This window comes from Drosophila bipectinata, chromosome 3R, assembly GCF_030179905.1.
Source record: "Drosophila bipectinata strain 14024-0381.07 chromosome 3R, DbipHiC1v2, whole genome shotgun sequence".
In the NCBI taxonomy this organism is placed as follows: domain Eukaryota; kingdom Metazoa; phylum Arthropoda; class Insecta; order Diptera; family Drosophilidae; genus Drosophila; species Drosophila bipectinata.
Genome location: NC_091739.1, coordinates 13,159,255 through 13,178,807, shown reverse-complemented (window position 1 = coordinate 13,178,807; position 19,553 = coordinate 13,159,255). Strand labels below are relative to the sequence as shown.

The following is a 19,553-nucleotide window of genomic DNA, read 5'->3' as shown; positions in this document are numbered from 1 at the left end:
GAAATGAGGAAGTGTCGGAAAAAATACTTCCGTCTTTCCAAAAGGACACATCATTAAGAAGGTTAAAGGGGTAATTATTTTGGCTGAAGAAACTTTTCATTTAGTTTTCTTAAATGTTGTAAATTTTTAAAAGTACTATCTTACAATAATACCCTTGGATTAAGACCGACTTTCTAACTTCAGAGGCCCGCAATTGATGATCATAATATGGTTACATCATGCCAATAATTTCTCACGAATCCTAAGGCAACAATCTCAACAAAGACATTAAAAAAATCAAAGAGGTTGCATTGTAATTCGCATAAAAAAAATAATTGTTAAAGATTATTAAAAATATCAAAGGCCGAAAGGGTACTAAAACGTCGCAAAAAAACATGTTTTTAAAGCCTGCCATCTATAATGCATCACTGATTAATAATTTAAAACTATTAAGGGTAAGTTTGAAATGTCAAATGCCATCAGCTGGTTAGTTCCAATCTGATAAGGTAATTACGACTTGTACATCATTTGGTAACTTTTCAAAAGCCCCACAGCTAAAAAAATATTCGGCAGTCAAAACCCCGGTCTTCACATTCGCTAAATAATAATTGCCAGCCAAGAGATTAAAGTCTGGATGTGGCGCTCTTTAGTGCCTCAAACCGGTTGCAGATTGTTTGGCTTTCGGCATAATTTGCATTATCATCTGACACCGCTCTTCATAAAAATGAAAATAAGGAAGTGCTCACATTTTCCGACAAAGCATAACACAATGTTTGTTTACGTTTCTTGTTATAGGTTTAATCAGGCGGAGATTTAAACAAACTACTATTTTAACAATGATCCTTCCCAGAAGGTGATGACTGTTAGAATCGTGTGAGCTGTGCTGGCTTTTTCGTTTGTAAACAAATGATGATTTATTTTCTTTGGAATTGGATCCAGATGTGAGAGTTCTGCACACGTTTTCAGCTGTATCGTCGCTTAAATCCCCAAATGATTATGGTTGTTGCTGCTACTGTTGTTGCTGTTGCCGGCATATTAATATAAGCCTTCCCCCATTTGCGGGCGATTACTTATATTAATATGCTGAATGTGGTTTGGCGACACGCCCGAAGCGTGCCTAATTTCGAAGTGGGCATTTAGTCCAGCTGCAAGGCAGAGAGATTAAAGTTAGTTTCGCATTCAAAATGGGAGAATGTCATGCAACCTTACCTTCTTGAAGCCAATGTCGTTGGCGTATTCCCTGAAGCACTGACGGCAGATGTTCAGGCCGTACTTGCGGATCAGACCGTGGCGGTTGGAGCAGGCACGGCTGAAATATATATATTTGATTACTAATACGTCCTACCATACACATCCAGAAATTGGCACAATGCAATAGCTAAGCTATCGTTGCTCTTGGCTGCTCCACTGCCAGGAGGAAGGCGGAGCCAGTGCCTCGTGCAACTTTTACTTTGGCCACCCTTAATTAAGGAAACTGTTCAAGATGCTTAAACACTTATTTCCGTACTCAACCGGGGGCAAAAGATATTGAACACTGAGTGAATTACGATTCAACAACTAAATAAATTATTAACAGGCAGAGCCATGCGTGAAACAAGCGGGTCGTGATTAACCTCACTTTCTACAGGCAAACGAATAAAGTGCAAAATACGGAGTTAAGGTACAAGCATTTGAACAAATCGAGCATCTAAGGGTGCGCCAAGCAATGGGGATCATGAAACTTACCAGGATCGGGAGCCTTGGCCGTATTTGCGGGGATGCGAGTACCAGAGAGTAGCGAAACCCATGTTGGCGTCAATACGAGAAAATTCGAAAAGAAGGGAAGTCAGTGTTGGGAAAAGAAGGAAGCCAGGTGACCAGGGCTGTCGAATACCGCATAGTGTTGGTTACTCCAACGTCGTATTGTCTGCGTTAAAAGGGAACAGTGGGAAATGGAACAAAGTTCTTATCATGTTTTTATTCGCTTTAAGTAAACTTTTTACATTATATTACTATTTAAAAAGAAGTAATACATTTTTTAAAACTTTCCTTGATCATTAATTTCAACGTATTATGAACAAATTAACATTTCTCTCAAGATTATTCCCAGTCAGTCGCTTACCAGCACTGTCTTGTAAGCACAACAAAAGAATTTCGCAACACCAGCAGAACTTTTTCGCTGCAATTACATTCCTTCAGAAAAAGAAAGGTGTTAATTGGTATTTCTAAGTAAAAATGAGCTCAACTCGCTTTGCACGCACTGGGCGCGTGCGTCTCTGCATTCTGATGAGCATGTTCCTGGTGCTCATCATGATGATTGTTATTTACCAAATGTCCCAACACCAATTGGACGAGAGCCGCGCCTTTCAGGAAGGTCTCAGTGTACAAATGCAATGTGGGTATTGATTCCAAACATAATTTCATATCCCTAATAAGTGCCTTTGCAGCTTTGACTGCCGAAAAGCTAACCGCCGAGAAACGTATGAGTTTGCTGCGCACGGAGAAGATGAGCCTGCAGGAGAAGTACGAAGGTCAGCTGGCGGAGGCAGCCCAAAAGCAGCAGGAAACGGAGCGGGCTCTGCAGGAGAAGTTTGAGACTCAGCTGGAGAAGCACAAGCTGCTGGAGATCAAGTACGCTGATCTAGAAGCTGAGTGCGTTAATAGCAAGAAGAAACACATCGCCGACACCAATACCTTCGACCAGAAACTACAGAAACTCCTGGCCGACGTGCACAAAGACAAGGCTGTCAAAGAACAGGAAGTGGCAGGCTGGAAGGTAATAATAGTTATTCAAAAAATAAACTTTTTATAACCTACCTTCTTTGTAAATTAGGAAAAACTGGAGAAACTGCAACGCGACTCGGAGCGCAAGATACACGCCCTGGAAAGTTCCCTTACGGAATTTAAAGCAAACTGCCATTACGTACCGAAAGTACAACCGGCAGAGGCACCAGCCCATGGCCACCAGGACTCACAGCAGCAGCAGCAACTAAACAAGCCGGCCGAGCAAACTCCTACCACTCGGCACTCGAGCCCTGGTCAGTTAGCCCATAGCATCGAGAAGCCACGAAACGAGAAGTCCTTCGACGCCCAAGTGCAAGTGAGTGACGGCCTCTACAGGATTGGCGGCGGGGTAAATCTGCTAGCAACTAACCCAAAACAAAACCAAACAGCTTCAGCTACTAACAATACAACTAAGGGCCTTGGTGGCGGGATTGTGGAACACGAGCCGCAGAAAGAACAGCAGCCACTGCTGCCCTTCGCTGTGCGCAACAATCATAGCTTGATACTAAACTCTGTTGAAAACTTTCAGATTGTCCCAAAGGCGTTGAGCGAGAAGCAGCAGCAAGAGGAGCCTCAACTGTCCGACGGTCAGGTTTCACCCCTGAGTGCTCCGCGCAAGAGCAGCACTCCGGCGCCCAACGCCTCGGTAGCACCCAAGGTTGCGAGTAGCAGCAGTAGCGGGCTTCCACCTCTGGCACTTCCGCCTGCAAAGCCAGAGCGCAAGCTGCCCGAGAACGTCGCGCCCATTCCTGACAACTTTGAGGACACCAAAGTAGATGGTAAGGGGGATGCTGTCGACGTGGACACTGCCGCCGAGGAGCTGCCCAAGAACGAGAACAACAATCGTTATGCCAATGCTGTAAATGATCTGGAGAACAATCGGAACTTGGGTGTGGCGCCCAAGCCGCTCGAGGACTCGGGCGCTCATGAAGTCAAAGACGCCTTGAACGAGCCCAGTTTCAACCTACCGGCAGCGGGAGGTGGTCAGAACCTCTTCGATGGCGAATTGCCAGCTCAGGGTCCTGGTCCAGTGCCCGATGAGCCGGCCAAGCAAATGGCCGAACAACTGGGAGCGGGAGGCGGGGGTGGCGGTGAGGGAGCTGAGGGCGACGATGATGATGATGTGGGGGACGTGGCGGTAAAGCAACCGCAGCACTTGCTGGAAAACGACAATCTAAACAACGAGATCATGGCTGACCAAGGAAAGGAATTCCCTGAGGGCATTCATTTGGAAGATGGCATGGATGAGGATCCGGATGGTAAGAATTATAGTTTTATAAGAAAACTGAAAGGGCTATAAGAATTCTCAATTGCAGAGGACGACTACTCCAATGCAGCGGCACGAAAGAAGGGAGGAGAGGCCGTTAGACATTAAACTGTGTAATATTTTATGATTCTTGGATGATTCCTGGACGGGATTGTGTGCAAAGAAGTAACCCAAGCCCTTTATAGAAAACCATGATGGAAATTATGAATTATTTGGAATTTATTTTGAAGTTGGATAAACCATTCGATGGAAACTTGAATGTGTATTATAATGAATGTTAGAAGAAATCGATGTAAGAACGCCCTAAGCTGCATATAGTCTATAAGTAAGTTTAAAGCTCATGACCACCACACTCCACTTCTCCAACGAAAGCCCAAAGGAAATACTCTGAGATGGGGAGGAGGCCGGAGGCAGAAAGTTCATTGAATGAAACGATTTAGTATTAAGACTGGCTCGGTTCAGCTTTACAAGAATTTTGTCGCAAAGCTATAGCTAACCTATTTTGATCTATAATGTGTACTTGCAATAATTTTTATAATCAGATACCTTCATCACAAAACTCTCGCTCATATCGAAGATCAACCGACACTCCTGTGGTTTCCATCTCCGTACAATATTATTTTGTACTTGGTTTTCTGTGATAAAAATAACTCGCTGCACTGCATTTGGGCAATGTTGCCTGTGTTTTTGTCGCCGCACCCACTCATTTCGCTAGAGATTAGGTAGCCACTTAAGCCATGATTGTAAACACACACAAACTTTATTGGTAATGATAATAATAAACTTAATGCATAAATGTTATTTTCTGGTAGCTGGCTACATAAATATTTAAGATTTAATTATATTCGCGCTGCCGCTTAACTAAACTCAATGAAAGAACAACTCAAAACGGGAATTTTACTGCGTGTGCGCCAGGATCCAGGGGTGTACCATCACCTGGTCTAATGGCAGGCGATGTAGTGGATTCAACACCAGAAGCTTGGAAATCAAGTGGGCCGCCGCCTTGGAGACATGCTCCGGCAGCTTATAGTCTCCCTTCAGAATCTTCTTGTAGGTCTCGTCAAACGTCTTCGAGAAAAAGGGAGCATGGCCCACCAGCAGTTCGTAGCACAGCACTCCGAGGCTCCAGAGGTCAACGTTCTTGGTGTGAGGCTTGCCCTGGACCATTTCTGGAGGTAGATAATCGACCGTGCCGCAGAGCGTCATGCGCATGGAGTTGGGCTCATGTACGGACCAGCCGAAGTCGGCGATCTTGAGAACGCCTTTGTGGCCCAGCAGAAGGTTCTCCGGCTTGATGTCTCGATGGATGATGTCCCGTTCGTGTAGGTAAAGAAGAGCCGAGCACAAGGAGCGTATGTAAGTGGCCGACTGGCGTTCATCGAAGCGCTTCAAAGGCTGAGCTTGTAGGGCGTTGAAGAGAGTACCTTGGGGCGCGTACTCCAATATCAAATAGATGCGCACATCATCGTGAAAGTAGGCATAGAGACGTAGGATGTGCGGATGTCGCAAATGCGACTGAATTTCGATCTCACGGCGCACCTGGTGCTCCACTTTTGACTCGTCAATTTGACGCTTAAAGAGAACTTTCAGTGCCACCACAAACTGGGACTCCTTCTCGCGGGCCAAGTACACATTTCCAAACTTTCCGCGGCCCAGCATGCGGCCGATATCAAAGTTGCTTAGCTGCCATGTTTTCTTTGCCTTCGGAGGCTGGGATTCTGGGAAATATTGAAGGAATTGCAGTGAATTTTATTTACTGAGATTCCAAATACCCACCAGTCTTGCCTTTCTCTGCATTAGTGCTTGTTGTGGCTCCAGAGGTGTCTGCGGCAGCAGCCGTGGAGGGTTTATCAGTCTTAGAAGCTGCAACTGGTGCAGGAGCCACAAACTCAGAGGGAGCCTTCTTCACTGGGGGCGCCAGAGGCTTTTGGAATACAGGAGCTGCAGGTGGAGCTGTTGAGGCCGCCTGGACGCTGGTTCCTCCTGCTCCGGGTTTACTGGTCATTGGAAGCGGCTTGCTCACCGCAGGTGCCAAGTTTTCGCCGTTCGGCTGAATCGCAAGGTTTTTACATTAATATTTCCCAAATACCTAGCAGAAAACACCCACCTTTTTCGTCTGAAGCAAGTTTTTCTTCTGCAAGCCAAGGACATGAGCCGAGTTTTCCGGTTTCCAGGACAGTGCGTTGTCCTTGGGGCGCAGCACATTGTTGTTGGGATGGGACATGGCGACACCGATCAAATTATAACAAAACAAGAACACAAATTTGGTCCAAACAAATAAAATTAAATTAAAAAACTGCTATTGTGAGAAGATACTAATTTGCCGTTTGTTTGAATTATGAAGCGGGTGTGTGCGTGATTCAGTGTGGCCAAGTGAAATGTTATTTTTGGTCACTTCCTTTTTGAAATCGAGCGGGAAATGGGTTTCAAGGGATTCTCTTTGAAACTTTTGACATTTTTATTATATAAATTACATATACTGTGACATTTAATATTAGAATTCAACTAAAAAAAAGAGGTAAATGATATTGGGAAATTCCAAAAAAGTTTTGATAGAAAAAAGAGATTTCTGGACTCTTTTAAAGAAACGAGAAAAAAATATATTATAAATTCTTTATTAACTCAGTCTGTAAAGTTCAAATTGCCATTATTAATAGAAATAAACCAAAAATTGGATGGACCCCAACAACAGTATCATCTCTATTGCCTATCGTTTTTAACAGAAAGAGCTGTATGATGGAATGTCTGTTAAGATGCTGTAAACTGTACCCGCTTTCATCGAAACGGTCACACTTCGAAAAGCAACGTAAGCCAACCGACATAAACATTTCGCGCAACAGGTGTTCGGTGTTCAGGTATACGAGTCGCGTCGTGCGGAAAGTTGTGCGAGTCAAGCCAAAGAAAACTCAAGTCGTAGCGGGGAAAACCAATAGTCGGGAAAACTCAATGCGAAGAAAAACCCAACGGGCCAAGAATATTTTAACACCCGTGTACCAAAATTCCATTGAAAAACTCTTCGCTCTGCGCCTGCGTGAACGTTTCAATCCGTGTCTTGTTTACTATTTTACTTTTTTTATTGCGGGAGTGTCGAAGTTTGTGTATTTAAATTCAACAAGTGGCTGGGAATATATGTCCAACATTCTGGTAGATGCAATTGCAGCATATTTTCCAAGCAGCTAGCCAAAAGGAGTAAAAGAAACAACAACACACACACACTCGCCCCGCGAACCAGCAGCATAAACATACAGCATAAACAAAAACCGGTTAAAACGAACAGACCGATAAAAGGCGCCCCCCTTCCCCGCCCCAAAGAGCAAGCGAGACACACATAAAACGTGAAAAATAAAACAAGAAAATTTATAAAAAAAAAATTGAAAAAGATCTACGGATTTTTGGAAATAAAGTGTGTTTTTGGTTCTTTATTTAAACCCGAAAGTGTTAACACCGATTTTTTGTGTTAATGCCTTATCGGCCGATCAAATCGAAAGTGAACGAGTAATTGGTATTGCTATTCCCTATTCCGAAACTCTTGCGCGTGGCCTCCTTCTTATCGCCAGCCAGCCAGCCACCAGTTACCTGCTGCCTCCACCAGGTGAGTTATAAATCCCCTTTAAGCCCTACAGACGGCAGTCCATAACACAGACTGCCCCATTCTGAACAAATAGAGGGGTTATGGGGCTTAAGGCTTAGTGGGACATTCTAGATAACCATACAACGCAATTGGGTTTAAATTTAAATTATTATTTAGTAATTTTTTATATTTTTAGTTAGCCGAACTACTTTGTCTATAATGGAATGGTGGAAAGAGTTGGAAAAGGGCCTGAGATAATATTAAAATTAATCTTGGATAGCCTCTTTTTTTTATTAAAAATAAAATCTCTGAAAAAATATCCGATATCTTGTCTAAAAGTTAACACTTTCTTTGTTTTTAGTCACCTCTTAATCAGCTGTATTAAAAATAAAATAAATACTACTCCAAATATTTCTTTACTCGCCTTTTTTTAATAAAATATCAGATTTAATACTCCAAATATCACCCAAAACTTAGCATCTCCTTTAACCAAGTCCCCCTGTATTCGATTAGGCCAATAATCTAAATAGCCTGTGATCATCGGTTTATTTTAGCCACGTGAGTGGTAGGCCAACACCTGATAAGCCAATTGGGATTTACTATACCAAGCGAATTACTGCAACACCTTGACACCTAGACAGACGGCCCTAATTTGGGCACCACATCCCAGCCAGAGTCCAGTTCATTGACACAACCTTTGGCTGAACTTGCTCAACTTTCACTTAAATTTCATGAAAACGGAATGCGGCTCGCCAAAATCGGCATAAATCAAGTGGAAAACAACAGCAACCGACAAAATAACAAAAAAAAAAATAACAAATACAAAAAAAAAATGTTGTAAATACCAAAATTGAAATGCAAGCGCAACTTAATAAAATCTGTTGTTTTCGTATCTTTATTTGATTTATTTATGTAATCCATGGCTAGTTGTTGTTGTCGAGCATCATTAAGCCGCCGAGAGAGAAAAAGTATCTTGAAGACAAATTGAAGCACACGAGAAGATGATTATGAGATAATCAGTGAATTGCACAAGAGACTCCAAATGGAGTCATGAGAGTTGAGTTGGAGTTGGAGTTGTAGTGGAGCTCCAATCTCAATTTGATACAAAATTGAATGAGATAACAGATTTTCAAATAATTTATCTTTTTAATTAAAAAGCATGGCGTGTGCAAATAATAATAATGTTTGTCTTTTAAGCCTTTATCTTAGGCAATCTTATCCACTGCCCGAATCCTACAATTGTATCTATGTATCTATGACTCACAGCCAAATGCATTTATGAATTTCTATCTGGCAACTGGAAAACCAAAACAAAATTCCAACAAAATGCCAAATATTCCCATGCCAAAAATATGCAGAAATCGACAAACAACAGCAACAAGTTTTATGAACCACCACCAAAAAAAATAAAAAAAAAAACAAAATAGCAACAACTATGCGCATAAAAAAGTTATATAAAAAACACGTTCAGATCGAAAACCGCTCAGTGAGAGAGCGCCATAGTTTGCTGGTAAGCCAGAGTATCTCAATATATGTAGGTGTGTGTTTGTGTGTGTGAGTATCTGTGTGAGCCACGCTTCAATTGCAAATGCGCCCAGTAAGCGAACAACAAAATAAAGTAAAAAACAAGTTAAAAAAAAGCAAAAAAAAAAAAAACAAAAAGCATTGACGCAGATACGCGCTTGTTGTTGTTGTAATTGTAAATTATACAGGTTTCTTAGTAGATGTTTAAATGCACTGTAAGAAAAAATCTAAGACTTTTATCAAAACTTTTGATATTTAAAGGATTTTTTAGAAACTCCTTTTTAAAAAAAAGTTTTAAATATTTAAACTTCAAACTTTTAAAGCCAAATATTTCTTTGTGCATTTCTACAATAACAACAAAAACAACAAACCACTACAACAACAATATCACTCTGCAATTTTACGCCAAAAGCTAAAAAGGCGACCGATCGAGCAGCAATCGAAGCCATCAACATGAGGGGTAGGGTGGTGGTCTGGACGGGATGGAATGGGTGCCATGGGAGGCAGTGGGGTGACTGGGAGAGGCTACTCCTCCATTCGTAGGCAAACCGGGCCAAGTTGCCAAGCACTGTGGGCCGAAAGCCAAACAAAGCCAATTGTTCTAAATTGAAATAACTCAAGAAATAGCTTTGCCTTGAAAGATAATTGTTTTTTTAATTTTAATTTTTGTATCTTTATAGCTTAAGAAAAATATTTAAGGCTCCTTAAACTATTAGAAGCTTTTGTAGATAAGACTAGAAGGCTAATTTTATTTATATAACTCTGAAAGCTAGACTATTTAGAAGAAAGAATATCTTTAAATTAAAATATTAAAATTGAATAAAATTAGTTTAGTTTTATAACAAAAACAGACTCTAATTAAAGCCTTTTAATTAAAATAAACAAAAAATAAATAAATCAACAAAATAGCCAACCTTTCTAGCCACTTTTTAAGCCAAAAAGCACCACCACTGTGCCCCGACTATGCCCCAATAAAAACAACACCAACAGCAACAGCAACGTTGCAATAAGTTGAGTATAGACCCCCTCGTAGTTGCCCCAAAGTAGCCAGCCAGCTAGCCAGCTAGCCCCAACTTGGCCAACAGCTTGGCTAACTTGGCTTCAGCTTCGTCTTGGATCCGTTCGGTTTCATTTTGCTTTGTTTTTGTTTTGTTTTGCACTCGTGTTCGTAATTGTTTCATGAAACTGGCCAACTCCAACTTGGTAGCAAGCGAGGGTGGTGAAGAGGGGAGGGGGAGGTAGATGGCTAAGAGACACAAAAAAAAACAGGTGCTCAGTGCGCAAACGCGCGCATTTTTTCGATTTGTTTACTGGCTTGGTTTTTTTTTCGGCCGTTTTTTGGTTTTTGGGGGCAACAGTTTTTCGAATTTTTTTTTCCAATTTTAATTATGGTTTATGTGTCGCTTGGAAACCATCGACCGGAGATCAGCAATCGGCATGTACTTATCCAATAAGCGGAGTACATATAGGTAGGTGTCCGTCCATATAAACTTGAAGCGGCACAAGGTTAGCCAAGTTAGCCCAAGAGAGTGACATGAGTGGTGGGGACATGTCGAGGCATTGAGGTTACTGCTAATTGTGAATTGCCTTCTGGGCGGATTGGAATTGAAATTGGCTTCAGGCTTGGGGATTGGGGCTTCACTGACCAAGAAGTTATTGGAGTGGAAAGCCCCAATCGAAGGCTTTCCCCTCTCCAAAAATCAGGCTAGAAATTCCCGCCCAAGCTTATCAGCCAAGTTAGTTACCAGCCTTCCTGGTAAGGCTTTTCAGGCTAATTGGGTTACTCAATTCCTATTGTTTTTTTGTAAAAATTGATTAAAGTAGCTGGTGAGTCAGAAGCCGAAAACAAATACTGTAACAAATACTGTAATAACAAGAAAGCAAAGCTAACTTCGGGCGGAGCCGAAGTTTATATACCCTTGCAGTTAAAACCGGATATATATCGCAAACATCAGATATAGTTGGCCGATCCTTATGATTACATCATAATAAAACTAATTAACTAAAATAAAAAATCTAAAAAAAGTCCCAAACTTCTATCTTCAAAAATACGAAAGTTGATATTTCTACCAAATACCATTTCCGATCGTTCAGTTATATGGCAGCTATAAGATATAGTCGGCCGATCCTAATGAAATTTGGTAGGTTGGATCAACTGGCCAAAAATAGAATCTGTATTAAGTTTCAGCTTTTTATCTTCGAAAACACGAAAGTTGGGTCATTTCCGATCGTTCAGTTATATGGCAGCTATAAGATATAGTCGGCCGATCCTTATGAAATTTGGCATGTCGTATTATTTTGCCAAAAATAGCTCTCATGTCAAATTTGAACTCTCTAACTCTAAAAACACCAAAGTTATACCATTTCCGATCAATCAGTTATATGGCAGCTATAAGATATAGTCGGCCGATCCCGGCCGTTCCGACTTATATACTGCGTGCAAAGGAAAGAAGGGTGTGTGCAAAGTTTCAAGACGATAGCTTTAAAACTGAGAGACTAGTTTGCGTAGAAACAGACAGACGGACAGACAGACAGACGGACAGACGGACAGACGGACAGACGGACATGCTCATATCAACTCAGGAGGTGATCCTGATCAAGAATATATATACTTTATAGGGTCGGAGATGTCTCCTTCACTGCGTTGCACACTTTTGGACAAAATTATAATACCCTCTGCAAGGGTATAAAAATATTTTAGTGCCCTCCAGGGCTTATCTACAAGCACGTAAGTAGGTAGGTAGTTTACAACAATGAGGAGCAAGTATCTCAGAGCTATCTTGGTGACCCCATTTTGAGTCATCAGATAGGGATTGCATTTTAGGAACGAAAAACATACTACTACGGCTGATTCATGGAGTAATGTCAAGGCATGGGTCTTAATAATAAATATTAGATTGCGGCAATCTTGCAGATACATTACATGTGTAGCTGTATCTGAGACTTCACTCAGATAGTATCTCGAGTTACGAGCGCACGCGTGTTTCTTGCGCCTTTTGTTTTGTTTACACTTGATTGCAATTTGTATCTGGCGGATACGTTCCTCGAGCTATGCTCGGATGCGAGTGTATGTATGTGCTTTGCATACGAGAGACACAGCTACAGAAAAGGCCCGTTCAAATGGCCCAAGTAGCTTTAACTGTAACTGGCAGCGATGACATTTCGTATCTGCCAGATACGCAGATACTCAGATACCCAGATAGTCAGTTAGCCAGTGAAGCGTAGTAAATGCAATGCACGCACACTACTCCTCCAGTAACCCTCTGGCCTTATTAATATTTATCAATTTTTCGTTATTTAACCGGCTTCGATCTCTTTGTCCGACTGACTGAAGCAACTTTGGGCAACTCTCCTCCATTTGCATAAAATCCGATAAAAGATTAACTTAAATTAAAAACAGAAAAAACAGAAACAAAAACAAAAGACAGGTATTTTAAAAACCCCAACTCGTTTAAAAATTGTTGTTTGTTTTTTTTTCGAGGTATTTGTTTTGAATTTTTTTTAAATTGCCAATTTGACCTTATTAAGTATGATTTGTAAAATGCCTTGCGTGCGACTTAATTAATTGATTTGTTATAAGCTGAAATTCCATTGGCCGCATTTGTAGTCCATAAATATTTAATTATTCCCTTGCCGAGTTGGCCCCGTCATTGATTTTCCATCGATTAGGTATAGAACCGTGCCAGAGCGTTTAAACGCCATTAAATTGTGACAAATCCATCTGACATTTTCAAACTTTGCTACCAGTAACGCTACTAACTTTAAAGTTAAGAATGTCAGAAGACAGCTGGCAGCCAGCTGCCGTGCCAGAAAGCGATGTGCCCTAGAGGAAGATAAATGGAGACCGTACGAGAGTGTGGTTGGATAGTTTCGGCCAAAAGATTGCCCCTAGAATTGGGGTCTCTAATCCAATAACTGAACGGCACGAGCTCTCTGATAGAATTACTTTGTGAAAATATTCAACAAACCGCCAAGCTAATTATACTTTTGGATGGAAAGTGAAGGTATTCCCATCACAAGGGATGTGCGTGTTTTTGGGGATTAAATGATAAGCCCAACAAGGCGATAAGTAGCTTATATAGCGGACTTTATCTTGAAATTAGCAATTAGAGTGTTCTTAAAAGGAAGTCATTAAACAATGAGGTAGTATAGATATTTTTAGCATTTTATAATCTAGAGAGAAAGATAATTTCAACAAATATTTTGAATAAAAAGGCTAATCCTTATAAGATAACTTTAATGACTTTTCTCTAGCAAGAGGAAACTGTTGCCTTATTACGCACCCCAGCATATTATTCCCCAGCATACCCACCATTATGGGGAAAATTATGGAAAAAGAAAAGCCATTCCCAGCAATTTGTCATTGTTTGATTTTCTCTTCACTTTTTTTTTGGTTTTTCGGAACTGGAGCTGGCTCTGATTGCATTATTTCACTTGCCACGAAAATTGTTGGCTTTGTGTTGTACGGCCTGTGATACTTCCTGCCTGCCATAGTTAATTATAAACAATCAGAGATTGCAGCAGGGGCTGGCTGCTGCTTTTGCTGTTGCTGTTGCTGCACTTTGTTGCATGATTACATTTAATGGGCAACGCCAAAACATAATCATTTCGATTAAATAATCAGCTACTGAAGCCAGCCAGCCACTCTTCGCACATTTGCGCCGTGCAGCATGTTTGGTGGCAAGGAGTTCGACTTGTCTTGTAATTATGAAAGTTTTTCTCTTTTCCGAGCGCTATGAACTCATTCAAGTCCAAGACTCATACACTCAAACTCCAATTCGAACTCGTAGTCGAAGTGAGACCCATTTCATTCATCGCCACAAGCTATGGCTATCGGAAGTTGCTCTCGTTGCAGCCATAGTGAAATGTTGTTGACCACAAAAGTGGCTTGAACCTGAAAACGCCTTGCTACTTGCCATGCCTCTCTATGCAACATCTGCAACAGCAACAGCAACAGCAACTGCTGCAACATCAGCAATCTGATCTCAGACTCGTTTTACACCAATTTCCGCCGCTGAAAAGGTTAAAGACATTGCTTTATAAAGGGAACTATTTTTTTTTCCTATAACTTTAATCGAGCTTTAATGTGGCAATTGCCGTTTGATGTGGCTCTAATTGAAAAAGGAAAAAGGCAACTGACTGGCTGGCTGGCTTCCCGGTGAAATGGCTAAAATCAAGTGATTGCGTTAAGTGAGGTCTTTGAGATTGCTGTGGAATGTGCCATAAACCATAAATATTTCCAGTTCAAATATAAATCTTGGCCCGTTTCAGATTAGCATTGTTTGGATAATTTTTCAAAAAAACCTGTAGCTAGAAAATAACAAAACACAACACCAGTTGTTTAGATCTTTTTTTTATGATTTTTATTATTTGTTTAGAGGCTTGTTGTTTTTTATGTTTCGTGTATTTGCGGGTGTTCTGTTTATTTTTTACTGCAAGCTTTTTTTTGTGGGTTAGCAAGGCAAAGCCTTGAAAACGCCTGTCAATATTGTATTGTGTTTTTTTGCACATATTTAAAATTAATTTATGCGCCGCAATTTGTTTGGTTTTCGGGTGATGGGTGATGGGCGATGTTGGAGAATTTCCAGTTGGATCAGCATTTGAATTCCATTCCTCTGGAATCTTTCCCAAATGTAATAACTTTGCATAAACACCAAAAGGGAAAACATGTTTTTGGGGCTCGTTTCCAGCCAATTAGCTGTCGGTTGAGCAACTCCCAAAAACATGATGAGAAAGTAACTAATTCCCAAAAGCTAATTCCATTTGGTTTAACTTTTAAACTATTTATCAATTGGCTCAAGGTCTCCCCGGGTGACTGACTATTTATTTCAATATTTTTCGCATCCAACCTGTTTTTAGAGATTCATCTCCGAAGAAGCTTTTTTATGCCAAAATGCCTTTTAGCCATGATTGCGTTTATTACGTGACTCGGTCAATTGATTTTTCGGCAAAAAAGATAAACAACACTTGGGGGTTTTGGCCAATGTTTGCTCCGGCCCATATGAATGAAACGTGGCCCGAAACAACGTTAGTTCGTGCGACGGTTGCTACCTCATCGTGGCTAATTTTTCATGAAGGTTTTTTCATGTTTTTCAGCCTGAGTCTGAGCCCGAGCCGGCCAAAGGCCTCAATTTATTGTTATGTGCATTGAATTTTTAATTGCCCTTTTTCTAGTGGCCATTTTGAGTTTTGGCTTTTGGTTAAACAATTTATTTTATTACTTGGCAGAAACATATACATATGTATCTTTCGCAATTAGAAATACCAATATACAACAAACTATTCCCTAAGCTGGTAACTAAAACCTGTCCAGTCGCACATCCAGAAACAACGTATTTTGTTTTAGGAAAACAAACAAAAAATAAAGCCATTACGTTATATAGTATGAGATATAGTAGGAATAAAAACCTGAACATTTAAGCAAATGATGCGAAAATGAGCAAAAAACACTCAGTGTCTAGAGAATATAATAAAAAAATAAAAAAAAACAAAGTTCTAATAAATAAGGCCCGAATACATTACAACACGCGGAGAATCTTTTGTAGAAATTGCGCAATAACTACAACGTTCTGGCGGAGGGGACATTAAATTAAATTGGCTAAACAATTACTTGAAATGTATTTAAAGACTTGAAAAAAGTAATTACCGAACAAACTATGAAATTGCCGCTATCTAAAGCCTGATAAAGTAACTGCCCCGTGTGCGGAATTAGCAGACACTTGACTTCTAGAGAGAGGTGTTTGCGAATTCTAGAGGGGATGTCTAGAGGGAGAATATCATCCACAATGGTTATTATCTAGGATAGTCTAGAGGTAGTCCCACTTTCTAGAAGTAGTATAGAGGTAGTAGGGGAAGTCCAGAGGGAGTATATCATCCACAATGGTTATTATCTAGGATGGTCTATTATCTTTATCTAAAGAGCCCCCTGTTGGACCTACGCTCCTGAAACTCGTGTGCCGAGTTCATCACGCACTTAACATATGATACTGATAAAAATATCCATCCCAACGTCGTGGCCATCCAACCAGCACTCTAAACACTGTAGTCGTGTCCTAGCATTTAATTGGGTCTCTCTGTTATATCTGTTGTCAGTTGTCCAAGGCAATTAGAGCTGAAGCGATAGTTATCATTTATTTTTAGCGACACATTTGACGGGTTCGTGCGAAACCCAATCACGCTTTAAATGATGTTTTTCTCCAGCTATTTTTGGCTTCTCAAGTAGACCATAAAACACAAATCTTCAGAGTTTGTAAAATAACACAAAAAACACAGAAAGGAAGGAGGGCCATTGGCTGAAAACAATTGATTTCAATTTTAATTAACACCCCCACAAGACCCAAGACACACCCGTGCTGGACTGCCCCCTTGTCTTTAGACAGTTTTAATTGGCACTTGCTCTTTGGTGGTCGAGGTTCGCTGAATCTTAACCCCTTAAAGACGACTCACAGGGGCAGCCAACGGCACAAATTAATGATTGAAATTAGGGGTCTCCGGCTTGATAATTAAATTGGTTGTGGGTGGGGATGGTTATGCATGGTTTAATGCTAAGTATATTTAGGGCTTTTAAAGAGACATTTCTCTACAAGACTACATATCTTGGCTTGTTATTTACATTCATGCAGTATATTCAACAAGTTACTCATTCATTCATAGATCGCCTCCACACAGTCATCTACCCACACTCATTTTTCATTCGTTATTTTTTTCGCTTTACATCAGTAGATTCTGTTTTTATTTTTATTTGTATCTCTCTCGTCATCGGCGTCACTTAAACTTGACCTTTATTTCATTTATTGCTTATTATTGCATACTGGCTTAGTAATTTCATTGTGGATCCAGTTGTTTCTGGTTGTTCTGGCTTGGGTTACATCTTTGGGGTTTGGTTTATCTCTCAAAGTCTCTAAATTTGAATAACTTTGAAAACCAGCTACACCTCAGTTCTTAGGAATTCTTAAACCCACATGGATCTCTATCTGAATATGGCATACAGCTGGCTACCGTCTATATCTATATCTCGGCTGTTTTTGGAGGTGTTGTTCTGTTCTGGTAATTTCCTCCAAGTCCGCTGCTATTACAAAACATTATCATAGAGAGCAAAAAAATAATCTTTCTTCTGCTGTGCGGGATGTCTGTTTCCCTGTTTGGGTTTCCACAGTTGTAGCCACTCATTAAATATGCACTAGCTGGCATATGGAATTGCGCATAAATCAGAAACCTGGGCTCGGTTCTCAGATATTATGGTCATTGGTGTATAGTGTGATGTATGAGCGGGCGATTAGTTTAGTTCTTTAATGATTCATTGGCGAGTGTTGGAAAATTGATTGCCGCGACGCTGGTGATGCTAATAAAGAAATGGAATCGATGAAGTCCGACTCTTTGTTAGAGACGACATCACAAAAGAGGTGTCTCAGAACATAGACAATGGAAACATTCCATCGGAACACCATAAAAAAAAAACAAAGAAACATTCCTAATCCCAGCTTAAACTTGGCGTTAAAACATTATAAATACCAGTTGTTTCTACGGTCTAGTGTCTGGTCGGTCTAGGGAGTTCTTAAGTCTCTAAAACCAGTTTTCGACTATCAAAATTAACACAAACGATGGATGCTGGGGGATGTTGGAAACAAAAAACTTGCATTCTTCGGAAATCTCTGAAATGGAAAACGAAACACCAATTTCGGAATGCAACCGATCGGGGGAGAGACCTGACTGGTTTTTCCGAGCGGCCATTCGCACCTTTGATGTTGGTTTTTCGAATGCGCCCCAACTCAAATAGAAGAAAAGGTGCCTTGTCCATCCCAATCCCAATAATGTCTATGAGAATTTGATTTCTTATAATCGAATTCATGGAATTTTTTCCCAACTTTAGGCGCGGCCTGGCCCACCGAATGATCAATCAAGTGCAGCATCAGAGCAGAGGCAGATGAATACCTAATGAGTGTATGGGGCTTTGGGTATGGGTATGGGTTGACTCACAAACACACCCATATATCCGTATACCCACGATGTTGTTTCAAACTGGTTTAATTGATTCAAATGAAGACTACGACGACGACGACGGTTGCGATGATGTTGAATGACGTTTGTCCGTCCGGCTTAGGCTTTAGCTTTTTGTTTGCCTCTTTATACCGATTTCAGTAATATGTAAATCGATGCATGATAATCCGACAACCCCTCTGGCCCTTCCCCTCCTACTGTCAAAATAGAAAACTTGCCAATCACATGCAACAATTGTTGGCTGCTGGCTGGCTGGCTGGCGTGTCATGCAACGTTTTGTGTTCACCCTTTTGTGGCCGATGCACTCGACAACTCGGTGTTTGTGTTGTTGTTGTGTGTTTGTGTTTATAATTGTCTCAGATGTAACCGCCAGTAGCCGCCCCTCCCACACTGCACCACAGTGCCGCCTCTGTTTGCCGATCACTTGTCAGTCAGGGGCGTTCGGTGCCCCTCGCGATGACGAACTTAACAATTGAAGGGTATCCACCTGTTTGAACTCTTGTAGGGTTTCTATTTTTATGGGAAATACTTCAATCTAGTGATTAAATTTAAATATAAAATGTATATTATTTCAAAATAATTATAGGTCTCTCAAAGTCACTAATCTGGGGTCATGATCTGAAATACGTAGACATCATCACCCAGTTGAGAACATTAGTTGAGAACCTGATCTATTTTCAATTAGAATCTAAAGGCCAACAATAGTTAATCTTTCAAGACTCCAAGGGTCTTTCTTTCTCATCCATTAAAGAATGATTATAGAACCTTGAACTCTTGAACCCCTTTTGTCAACAAAAGACCCAAAGTAAGAGCATTAGGGACTCTTGTATGCCCCGATGGAGGCATACCCTACTTAATGCTCTCATTTGCTCATTTGTTTCTGCGGTCAAAGTTGACTGACAGTCGCCCCTGTGAATGTCAATTGCGACTGCCCTTCTGACTCTGTCTGTTGTTTTCCATTCAATTATTAAAATTAGCCCGCCAAGCTAATTGCTGGGAGATGCAGTTCGAGAGACTCATAGGTCTGTGTCGCATGAGAGACAGATTTTAAGATTTGATCGAGGGTTCGTCTAATCTTTTCACCAAAATAGAATAGAGCTCAGGTAGCTCAGGTTATTGTTTGGGAATGCATTAAGATATTACGAAAACACCCTCATAACTCCGAGGTAGGGACGGAAGTCGGTCCCCGACCCGGTCATAAATACGTAATCTTTATGGACAGAGTGGGAATCAAAGAAGTTGACTTGTTTATGCCTCCTCGCTCTCCTCCTGTACTAATTACTTGTCTTCCCTTACTTGCCGGACAAGATCAGGATAAGATCGTCTGTTTTGAGAGCCAGACGTGTAAATGCCACAAAATCCTGTCCAATACCATTCAAATGGTACGCCAGGTAGAGAGGGGCTCCCAGCAAGGAGCCTTCCAGCCAAGTCATGAGCAGCGAAGCCACTAAA

The 19,553-nt window shown here is 40.9% G+C and overlaps 4 protein-coding genes across 8 annotated transcripts in view; 2 read left to right on the top strand and 2 right to left on the bottom strand.

Annotated features, from left to right (window-relative positions):
* Positions 1 to 751: 751 nt before the first annotated feature.
* RpS29 (ribosomal protein S29) lies at positions 752 to 1,864 on the bottom strand. Its single transcript, XM_017248172.3, has 3 exons — positions 1,705 to 1,864; positions 1,189 to 1,288; positions 752 to 1,124 (listed from the first exon to the last, which is right to left on the bottom strand). The coding sequence occupies exons 1-3, from the start codon at positions 1,764 to 1,766 to the stop codon at positions 1,116 to 1,118; spliced, it is 171 nt and encodes a 56-aa protein (XP_017103661.1). The 5' UTR covers positions 1,767 to 1,864; the 3' UTR covers positions 752 to 1,115.
* Positions 1,865 to 2,090: 226 nt separating this feature from the next.
* LOC108129877 (uncharacterized) lies at positions 2,091 to 4,810 on the top strand. Of its 3 annotated transcripts, none has more exons than XM_017248156.3 (5): positions 2,092 to 2,353; positions 2,406 to 2,734; positions 2,792 to 3,091; positions 3,272 to 4,001; positions 4,059 to 4,810. In XM_017248156.3, the coding sequence occupies exons 1-5, from the start codon at positions 2,194 to 2,196 to the stop codon at positions 4,115 to 4,117; spliced, it is 1,578 nt and encodes a 525-aa protein (XP_017103645.2). In that variant the 5' UTR covers positions 2,092 to 2,193; the 3' UTR covers positions 4,118 to 4,810. The 3 variants fall into 3 exon arrangements, with proteins under 3 accessions (XP_017103644.2, XP_017103645.2, XP_017103646.2); XM_017248157.3 differs by having other exon boundaries at positions 2,093 to 2,353; positions 2,792 to 3,058; XM_017248155.3 differs by having other exon boundaries at positions 2,091 to 2,353; positions 2,792 to 4,001.
* Positions 4,748 to 6,464, bottom strand: aurA (aurora A). Its single transcript, XM_017248160.3, has 3 exons — positions 6,117 to 6,464; positions 5,786 to 6,059; positions 4,748 to 5,727 (listed from the first exon to the last, which is right to left on the bottom strand). The coding sequence occupies exons 1-3, from the start codon at positions 6,231 to 6,233 to the stop codon at positions 4,907 to 4,909; spliced, it is 1,212 nt and encodes a 403-aa protein (XP_017103649.2). The 5' UTR covers positions 6,234 to 6,464; the 3' UTR covers positions 4,748 to 4,906.
* Positions 6,465 to 6,783: 319 nt separating this feature from the next.
* The window catches only part of LOC108129638 (uncharacterized), a 29,667-nt gene continuing 16,897 nt past the window's right edge, over positions 6,784 to 19,553 (top strand). For all 3 annotated transcript variants that reach the window (XM_017247793.3, XM_017247795.3, XM_017247792.3), the window contains exon 1: positions 6,784 to 7,601. The gene's annotated coding sequence lies outside the window, so the exon portion shown is untranslated. The remainder of the gene's footprint in view (positions 7,602 to 19,553) is intronic.

Excerpts from the sequence above, each read along its gene's own strand:
- aurA (XM_017248160.3), bottom strand. The coding sequence starts at position 6,233 with ATGTCCCATCCCAACAACAATGTGCTGCGCCCCAAGGACAACGCACTG. Across the intron at positions 6,060-6,116 it reads ACTTGCTTCAGACGAAAAAG|CCGAACGGCGAAAACTTGGC; the intron begins GTGGGTGTTTTC and ends CTTGCGATTCAG. Across the intron at positions 5,728-5,785 it reads TGCAGAGAAAGGCAAGACTG|AATCCCAGCCTCCGAAGGCA; the intron begins GTGGGTATTTGG and ends AATATTTCCCAG.
- LOC108129877 (XM_017248155.3), top strand. The coding sequence starts at position 2,194 with ATGAGCTCAACTCGCTTTGCACGCACTGGGCGCGTGCGTCTCTGCATT. Across the intron at positions 2,735-2,791 it reads AGGAAGTGGCAGGCTGGAAG|GAAAAACTGGAGAAACTGCA; the intron begins GTAATAATAGTT and ends TTTGTAAATTAG. Across the intron at positions 4,002-4,058 it reads CATGGATGAGGATCCGGATG|AGGACGACTACTCCAATGCA; the intron begins GTAAGAATTATA and ends TCTCAATTGCAG.
- RpS29 (XM_017248172.3), bottom strand. The coding sequence starts at position 1,766 with ATGGGTTTCGCTACTCTCTGGTACTCGCATCCCCGCAAATACGGCCAA. Across the intron at positions 1,289-1,704 it reads GGCCAAGGCTCCCGATCCTG|CCGTGCCTGCTCCAACCGCC; the intron begins GTAAGTTTCATG and ends TATATATTTCAG.